Consider the following 10,297-nt stretch of genomic DNA (forward strand, 5'->3'; position numbering starts at 1 on the left):
TGCTTCCACCAATTACTCCATCAAGCCAAGAACCAAGTCAATCCATGAAGGTTTCAAGCAATCAATCCTATAATATGTTAGCTTCCATTTAGAGAGGGCTTAACCCACATTATTAGTTACAAGCCAACACAAAAACTTTAACTTCCAACTTTAGAGCGTTCACGCTAATCGAAGACTATTTCTAAATTAGTGTCTATTTCTTCCTTTTGTGTTTGTGTTTAACCCACTCTAAACATTATTTTTCTTGTAATGAAAGTGACACAAGAAAATTAAGGTCAGAATGTGGACTTAATGAGTGCAACAAATTCTACACTACAAGAAAAAATGGTTTTAATGGGAGGTTTTTTTTTTACATTATTCAGGGTTAAAACCTCTATTAAGTCATTTACCCAGGGTTGCAGTTTCCCTCGCTAAACCATCCCTGAGGAACGTGTTCCCCCGGGGTTTTTTAAACCTTAGGAAAAGTCTTTCAGAACCCTTGTTAAATACCATGGGTTTAAGAATCTCCGTAAAATACCATGTGTTTCAAAACCTTCGTAAAATAACATGGGTTTCAAAACCTCTGTTAAATACCATGGGTTTAAAAACCTTCGTAAAATATCACGGGTTTAAGAATCTACATAAAATATCTTGAGTTTCAAAATTTCCGTAAAATGGGTTATTGTTTGAAATAACCTTCAACCCCATTTTCCACAATCTCTAACGATCCTCCTAACTTCTCTCTTGCATTGTAGACACACTATTGTTTGGCACAAGCTCAATGGCAACCGACGACAGTCCTAGCAAGGAATCACAATTCAGTCACACTTATGTCTATTATCTATTATATGTAAGGAGAAGAAACATTAAATAAGGAACTATCTTCTTCTTACCCAATATTGCTTCTTCCATCACGTTACTACCCCAACTTGGATCACAAGCCACTATTACCTAGCTCGGCAACAATTAGTGTTTATCACTGTTTTATATATCCTAAATAATAGCATTATCTGTCAGATGTGGGCTTCAAAGTCATGTGTGTTCTTGGCTAAAGATTGCAAGAACATATTGTGACGAGAAATTAACTTTATTACTTCTCACTTTCGCAGTGAATTAATTATTAGATGGATTTTAAAACAAATTCCTTAATTTAAAATATTTCAAAATTATGAGAATTAAATATCAACACTTCTAACTAAAACTAAAATTGCACATAAAATGTTAGTACATCAAAAGCTAAAACAAAATAAGTTAGATTTTTTTAAGTATGAGCTCGTAACAAAAAATATTAGAAATTATATAAACTAACTAACATCAATCATAAAAAATACACAAATATTGTTGAAATACTTATTATCAAAGATTAATTATTGAAATACTTATTATCCAAGGTTAATTATCTGAGTTTTTAAAATAATTTTCTGAAACTTTAGAAAACTTATTTGCAATGTAAAGTTACGCTTTCAAAATTTTAGAGAATTTAGTTATAAAATATATTAAAACTATGTAGTTTTTAATTATTTATTTATAAATAGATTTAATTATATTTATTTATTGAAGTTTGAAAAATCTAGAATGTTTTATTGGGGTTTTTACCATAAATCTTTGAAATTTAACGAAGGTTAAAAAATACCTCTATTATTCTGTTGAGATTTTAGAATAAACCTTTGAAACCTAACAAAGGTTAAAAAGATTTTCGTTAATTTGCTAAGGTTGTAGAATAAACCTTTGGAACTTACTGAAAGTTAAAAAAATCTCCGTTATTTTACTGAGGTTTTAGAATAAACTTTTTGAAATTTAACGAAGGTTAAAAAACCTTCATTATTTTGCTGAGATTTTAGAATAAACCTTTGGAAGTTAACGAAAGTTTAAAAAAATCGTTATTTTGCTTAGGTTTTAAAATGAACCTTTGAAATTTAACGAAAGTTAAAAAAATCTTTGTTATATTTCCTGAGGTTTTAGAATAACCTTTAGAACTTAACGAAGGTTAAAAAAACTTCTGTTAATTAAATCAATTTCTAGATTATATTAATCTCCACTAAATAATCTGCGTTAAAACCCTTTTTGCTTGTAGTGCTAGTTTTGTTTTTCTTTATAATAAAGAAGTTGTTCACCCTCTATTTGATGGCCCTAGCTCCTTCTAATGTTTCAAATATTGAAGGATAAAAAGATGCTTTGAATTATAGACGGTGTATTTTTTTGACAAGTTAAACATATGTGGGATGTCGTGTAGGCAGGGGGAGATGCTGATGGAATTGTTGCAACTTATATTAATTTGCTTGTACATAATTTTAGGCGTTTGTATACGGAGTCAAGCAACTTAAGTTCCCATTTATGTATAACTTTTATTATTATTGATAAAAAAACAAGAAAAATAAGGTAATTTGTTACAATGTAGTCATAATTCCAACTTTGGATATATACGATCAATTATTAAATTATCCCGAGCATTATAGTTCCAGTGAATTGTGGTAGAGTGAAAAGTTCTTTCTATTGATCGAACTATAGCCACGTGGTAACAGCAACGACAATAAGACAATTAATGTAGGACTAACGTTTGATCAAGAGAGACTCGTGCATGGGACAGAACCAGACACAAGATGTCATTCTACTTCATATTATTTGATTTGTGTGCTTCTCTTTTTGAGCGAAATGGTGGTGTCAAGGTTAAGGTTACGTGATTCCTATAGTTTTGTTGTTCAGGATTCCACATTTTACTAAGATTTCTATTCCCCTTCCATTACATAACAGCTAGCTAAAGCGTACGGTCCGTTGTCTCATCTTAAGGTAAAATAGTCTCAATCTACTTTCATTGTTTTACGTCATCTGCATGCATACTGTTCGTAGGTTCTTAATTTGCATGCTTTTTCCCTCCCCTATCAACCTAGAGTTTGGTTTGATATCATTGCATTTTCTATAATTATGATTTTGTGATAGCATAAATGTTGCGTTCAACTTTCTTTAAATGTAATGTGGGTTTCATTCTTATTGTTATAGTTGTCATGTATTCTTTTTTTCTCAGTATGAAGACAAATATGATTTACCCTGACGTTAATCTGAGATCTGACCTTATTCCTTGCTGGCTGTACAATGTGACAAACTTAAGATATGATGCCAACTATTTTAACTTGCTATTGATAGACTGATGTAGGTTTTACCTTGTACATGTCACTGGCGAAAGGGAAAATTGTCATTGCTTTTCGAGAATTTTTTGTACGCTTTTTGAGCATTTACTCTCATAATATTGGTTTTGATACAATGGGAAAGTGAGTTTTATATTCTTATATGGTATGTTTCTGTTACGTGTAGCTATCATGCGGTTGGTTGCATTTTGGATGCGTGTGATAACATTACACGCATGCCGAAACCAGAAATTTTCCATCCCACATGATTGAAGTTTGAAATTAAGGGTTCGCTATCATAAAACTTTTTATCTTCTCTTGATTTCAAATTGTAGGTTAAAATGTCATTTTAGAATTGTTTAATTATAGTTTTGTATCTCTCAATAGTTCTGCGTTTTCCTTTAATATTTGTAAGGCTTCTGTGTTGTATTCCTGCATTGCTACATAAATTTATTACAATTTGAACCATCACAGTATATAGCAGTAATGATCCCAAATCACAATGTTGCCACCAAATTTGATTGGACATTCATTAGCTAACGTAAAGATTACTTTGCCCAACATCTCTTTGCGATACACTTCACACGCACACTGAAATTAGGCTTTATAATATGAAATCTACGATAGAAACCTGTTTATTTTTTCTTATGTTTTGTTGATTATTTGTGTAATCATTTCCTGCACCATAGAAACAGACGTTTGAAGATAACAAAGAGAACAAGAAGCAGCAAATAGGAAATCTGCTATCTGCTGTGCTACCATGAATACCATGAAATCAAATGATGTGGAAGAAGATGGCTTATATACAGAAGATGGGACAGTTGACATTTACAAAAGACCTGCCAACAAGTTAAAGACTGGAAAATGGAAAGCATGCAGGTTTATACTTGGTATTGAATCCTTTTATTTTCTTCTTTCATTTCCATACCATAATCTTATGTTTTCTGTATTAAAATCACGCTAAAAGGTGCTGAAAAAAAATTATGACAGGAAATGAATGCTGTGAAAGATTGGCATACTATGGCATGAGTACAAACCTAGTGAACTATCTGCAGACCCGTTTCAACCAAGGAAACGCAACTGCTGCAACTAATGTCACAACTTGGTCAGGGACATGCTACATCACCCCATTACTTGGAGCCTTTTTGGCTGATTCGTACATGGGAAGATATTGGACAATTGCTAGTTTCTCAATTATCTACGTCATAGTAAGTTTATTTGAAGAACAATCTTTATTCTTTGTTGAAGTCTATGTCATGATAAATGAATTTAATCTGAATTTTTAATACTTGTTTAATGTTGTCTGTCTTTATATTAGTATATTAATCTTTCAAGCAAAATAAAACCTAGAGTGACTATTTTTTAAAATAAGCTATTGTCAAAAAAACCAATTGTAATTGCTTTTTAAGTAGAGAACAATGTTCCCATTTCAGACTATTTGGAGAAAAATGCGGATTTATTCATAGGTATTGTTTTATCTAAAAAAAATTCAAGAAATTTCAAGCTACGTTATACTTATTGTTCCGTCCGGTTGACCGGGACGTCTTCGTGTGCGACTTCAACCGTCAGCTAAGGACTCCTTCCCACTGGTTACCTGTGGATTCCTGCAAAAAAGAGGACAAAGAGGCGCCCTAGCGGCCGTTTGCACTCCGACGCTCAAGTCAGCCAGCAAGAAACACCAAAACTGTTCACCTACGTCTCTGAGCACCGCATATGGCACTCTGAAGGTGGTAAAAATAACTGTGTATTGTCTCCTTCAGGCAAAAATATTCCCCAGTCACTTGTACGTAACCTTGAAGCACGAGCAAGCAACTGGAGAGTTCTCTGGTAAATTTGCCCAAAAGTTTCAACCCCGTTTCCAACATCCCCCGCGCTATTTAAACCTCCCAAGCATTTAAAGCGCCTTAAAGCGCTTTTAATCACAAACGTAACGCACTCATCAAAGCGTTTAATTAGAAAACGTAGCGCATTTAAGACGTTGAAACGCTTGGGAGCCATCATAGTACCTGAACGCTCGAAACGGAAATTGTATTGAATGACTTTAATTACCTGGCACCTGACTAGAGGGTGTTTCTATTCTGACATGGCTGTCGTACACGTGGAGGGCCTCACGACGCCATGACCCCATCTGGGGGCGCTTCTGCCCACCTGGGGACGTTTCTACGTGCGAGTCCTCCTGCTGGGAGTGCTACTGCGCTAGGGGTGACTTTTTGGGTGCCAACTCATGCCCCCCAATCATCTAGTCACTTACTCTGAGAGCGTATCTGCCTTCCTCTCGTACCCTGCATCCGGTTACCCTGGGCGTGACCTTCCTCTTGGGTCGTGTCTGTCCCGAAGGCGTCTCTGGGGCGGCAGGGGTACTTCACGAGTCAGGTTGCCCTACCCTGATGCTATCACTATGGCCTTGAAGCCACCTCTTCCTTCTCTTTATCGCGTTCCCGGGCTATCGGGTCCTGGGGCCTTCCCACAGTGTCGCTCCCTCCGTGGTCTTTCCTACCCATAGGTATCGGGGAACCACACTGTGATTGCCTTGCTTCAGGCCCTGTTTGCTCTGGCGACGCCCTGGTTGGGCGACGCCTTCACCTGGGCGACGCCTTGCCTTGGCGACGCTTCCTCTTGGCGATGCTGGCACTTGGCGTCTCTCCACCTAGGCGACGCCTTGCATTGACTTTGACTCTTCAGTCGTTGACTTTGACCTTGACTTAGTCAACGCCCGGATACGGGACGGTACACTTATCGACTGTTGAGATTTTTTAGCTTCATAGTAATGTTTCAACGTATTTTAGATTTCCTTTTAAGAAAATAACTATAAAAAAATTATATTCTACCTGTCTCAATATTAACATAATTTAGTAATAATTAATCATATTTTTATAAAGCATTTTATAATTTTTATGTATTTTTTTCATGTTTATCCTTATTAAATATTGTAAATATGTATCCTTGTTAAAGATTAAAAGAAGCATTATTTTGAAAGTAAATTATGTGTATAATTGATTAATGTTATAATTAATTGTCATTATCCGTGTTTATTTAAATAAATTTTCTCACAATACTTAAAAGATGATTAATTTTTTTTAAAAATATATAACAAAAAAGAATATGAAAACAATTTTTTTATATATAATTGAGAATTTGAATGTAAATTAGAAATAACAAGGGGGTGAACTATTACAAAATAATACAAGCATGAAATGTTCATATACTTGAAATCAGTTTTTTTATAAAGAAAACTTTTGTGTAAACTTGCTCTGGTATTAGTTGTGATATTAGTTGCAGAAGTTGCATTCAAAATAAGCTAATATTTCAAAACACAAGGTGTTTAAACATGCTCTAAATGGTGTACTAGTTTGTTTACTTTGCAGGGAATGATACTTTTAACGTTTAGTGCTACTATCCCTACATTAAAACCTGCATGTGATTCTAATGGTTGCCATCCAACATCAGCACAAACTGCATCTTGCTTTATAGGACTCTACCTGATTGCTCTTGGAACTGGAGGTATCAAACCATGTGTCTCAGCTTTTGGTGCTGACCAATTTGATGAAAACGATGAGACTGAGAGGTTAAAGAAGAGCTCTTTCTTCAATTGGTTTTATTTCTCAATTAATATTGGTTCACTCATTGCTTCCTCAGCGTTGGTTTGGATACAGATAAATGTGGGTTGGGGATGGGGATTTGGAATACCTGCTGTGGCAATGATCATTGCAATTATATTTTTCTTCATCGGTAGTAAATGGTACAGACTTCAACCACCTGGAGGAAGTACCATTACAAGAATTTGTCAAGTTATAGTGGCAGCATGCACCAAATTTGGGATACAAGTGCCAGATAACAAGTCTCTTCTTTATGAGACGGAAGATGCAGAATCTAACATCAAAGGGACCCGCAAACTTGAACACACAAATCAGTTAAAGTAAGTTCTCTAAACCATTAAGATCATATTCACTCTACAATTTAGTTCATAGTAATTAGAGATAAAAAAAACCCTAAATTCATTTTCTTTAAGATTTGTTTGGACAAATAGAAACATTAAGAAAATAAAATATTTATAGATTTTCTATTTTGCCATTTTTATTTTTTATATTATATAAAACACACACATATATAAAGTAATTAAATATTAGACAGGATAAGGATATATATAAAAAAATCATTGATGTTACTTTGAAATATTTAAAACGTTTTACACTTAACAATAAATAGAGGAAATAAAAGAAAAATAAATATGTATAAATATTTGAAAATAAAATATTTCATTTTAAAAATAAATTTTATAAAACAAATTTTAAAAATATTTCCAAAACCTTTCTAAAGGTAAATATATTTAATTGTAAACAAATTATTGGATTAATAGACATTTTGAATAATAATTTTTTTAACCCTCCAAACAATCACCAATTTCTAGGGATAATATAAAAATTAGAAAAAATAAACTAGAGAGAAAGAAAGGTAATACAATCACAATTATTAAATAAAAATTAATTTTAAAAATAAAAAATAAATAATTACTATATTAACTAAATTAAATATTATTTGATAAACTAAAAATTATTATTATTTAATAAAAAATTTATTATTAATAAAAATGTATAAAATAATTTTAAAATTAGAATTTAATTAGTTTTATCTATACTAACTTTAAATTTTAAAGTAATTAATAACTAAAATTAGATACCAATATAAAAATTAATTTATAATTTTTTATTATTAATAAAAACTATTTTATTAATATTTTTTAATCTATAAAATAATAATTAATTTAGTTAATATAGTATTTAATTATTTTTTTCTAAAATTAATTTTTATTTAATAAATATTTTAGTGTACTATAAACCGATTGTCGATTGTAGGAAGTTGTTTGAATATGAATTATATTTGAATATTTTACTTTAGCAAGACATTTTTTAACAAGAGAAAGTTGTTGATTTAAGGTTTTTGGACAAGGCAGCAATAGAGAGAGAATGTGACCACACTAAGGGTTGGCCAAATTCATGGAAGCTGTGCACAGTGACCCAAGTTGAAGAGCTGAAATCCTTAATCCATTTGCTCCCAGTTTGGGCTTCTCTGATAGTGTTTGCAACTGTGTACAGCCAAATGAGCACAATGTTTGTGTTACAAGGCAACACAATGGACCAACAGATAGGCCCTCACTTCAAAATTCCCTCGGCATCCCTCTCCCTCTTTGACACTCTCAGTGTCCTCTTCTGGGCCGCAGTGTATGACCGAGCCATTGTGCCTCTTGCAAGAAAGTTCACTGGCCATGAGCAAGGCTTCACACAGCTCCAACGCATAGGCATAGGACTTGTTATCTCCATCATCTCCATGATTGTTGCTGGCATTCTAGAGGTTGTTCGCCTTGGCATGGTCAGAAAAAACAACCTCTATGATGCTCAAACCGTTTCCATCTCAATCTTCTGGCAAGTGCCTCAGTACTTTCTCGTAGGTGCTGCAGAAGTTTTCACCATGATTGGTCAAATGGAGTTCTTTTATGGACAGGCACCTGATGCTATGAGAAGCTTGTGTGCAGCTCTTCAACTCACCACTAATGCATTGGGAAACTATGTGAGCACTTTGCTTGTTTTAATTGTGACAAAAATCACCACAACCCATGGACGCATTGGTTGGATACCAGACAATCTGAATAGGGGTCATCTTGATTACTTCTACTGGCTCCTCACCGTTCTCAGCCTGATCAACTTCTTTGTTTATCTTTGGCTGGCTAAGAGGTATACATACAGAAAGGCTACATCAAATGCTCATTAATTTGGTACACGCTTGTAGAATATTTCTCCTCATCCAATTTTACATTCACTTAGCATCTTTCTCTCAGATGCTCAAATTGTATTTGTATAATTGTATTTGTGTACATGCTGTTGGTAATGTGTTGAGAATAAAGATTTTGTACTATTCAAGGTTCCTTGAAATGATCTAGACTTCACTTGTACGCTTGGGGTATGGTAGGTTGACTAACCTCTTGTTCATTAGAAGCTTAATAGTTCAAAGCAACTTGATACCAAAACAATATAACTTTACAAGGAGAGCTAAGAAAAAATAATAATTTTTTATTTAGTGTTCATGGCTGATCCTGCCTGTTGACCAGAACGTTGGAACTTGCCTCGTCAAACTTGGATTGACATGTGCACCGCTTCAACCTCCGTCCTTCGTCACGATCCAACTCAAGAACCTGCAAAAGAACAGAGCGGCGCCGCTGCGGCCGATCGCACTCCAACGCCCAAGTCAGTGACCGAACCACCAAATACTAAGAGCAAAGACACTCAAGAACTCTCAAGGAACCGTGCAATGTTCTCTCTCACAGTATGCTCAAGAACTCGCAAGCGTAAAGAGTATAATCTGAACGTGCGTACCTCGAAAGTTCGTTGAGAAACCCTTAAATACCTGGTCACTTTCTCTCTCCTGGCAGTTACAGACCTGGACACGTGGCTCGCATCCAGTCGTACACGTGCCATCATCTGGAGCCTCCTTGACTTGGGCGCTGCTTCTGACTCTCTTTTGGCTAAGTTACTTATGCATGGTACTGCCCAGTGCATAGCTAACTTGGGAGCGCGATCTCTACTAGAATTGGCGAGTTAGGGTGCCTTCGTACACCTTCCCTGTGGTCTCGCCGGCCGCCTTCATAATCTGCACCACCTTCATCTTCGGCGATGTGCTTGCTCTGGCGATCTCCAATCACTTGGTCGCCTGAGTTTACATCTGGCGACTTCATCTTCAACTGGGCGATCGCCGGTTCTGGTATGCTGGAGATCGGAGCACGCCAACTTAATAACTGGCGACTACACGAGCCCCCCGACTTCCTTCCCTTCTGTAAATCTGGCGCCTTGTCAACACGCCTACACTGTAGCTTGGTGCCACGTCATCACTTCCGACTACCAGGGCGGTACACAAGCCCCCCAGTCTTAAGCGAAGACTTGTCCAGCGAAAAGACTAAAAGAGTCACATCAACACCGATCTGCGTGGCACTGACGCAGAATTCCAAGCGGTTGTACTTTCTGCTTCTCTGACGCTCCACCAAACCCCTCACCCATCGCTCGACACGTGGCTTCATCAACGGTTACCTTCAGTTAACGTTTGCGCTTCCCAAACCCATTTCGAAAAACCCTTAAACTCATTTTCGCTTCATTGTTCCATCACTTTCTTCGTATTCTCAGACGCTCCAACTCTCTTCTGCAAAAAAG

At 35.4% G+C, this 10,297-nt stretch overlaps 1 protein-coding gene across 1 annotated transcript; it reads left to right on the forward strand.

Annotated features, from left to right (window-relative positions):
- Positions 1–3,524: 3,524 nt before the first annotated feature.
- On the forward strand, positions 3,525–9,011 carry LOC137818761 (protein NRT1/ PTR FAMILY 8.1). Its single transcript, XM_068622362.2, has 4 exons — positions 3,525–3,991; positions 4,092–4,309; positions 6,467–7,017; positions 8,036–9,011. Exons 1-4 carry the CDS (start codon positions 3,862–3,864, stop codon positions 8,865–8,867), a joined length of 1,731 nt encoding a protein of 576 aa, XP_068478463.1. The 5' UTR covers positions 3,525–3,861; the 3' UTR covers positions 8,868–9,011.
- Positions 9,012–10,297: the final 1,286 nt, after the last annotated feature.

Source organism: Phaseolus vulgaris, chromosome 10 (assembly GCF_051622355.1).
Source record: "Phaseolus vulgaris cultivar YP4 chromosome 10, ASM5162235v1, whole genome shotgun sequence".
NCBI lineage: Eukaryota > Viridiplantae > Streptophyta > Magnoliopsida > Fabales > Fabaceae > Phaseolus > Phaseolus vulgaris.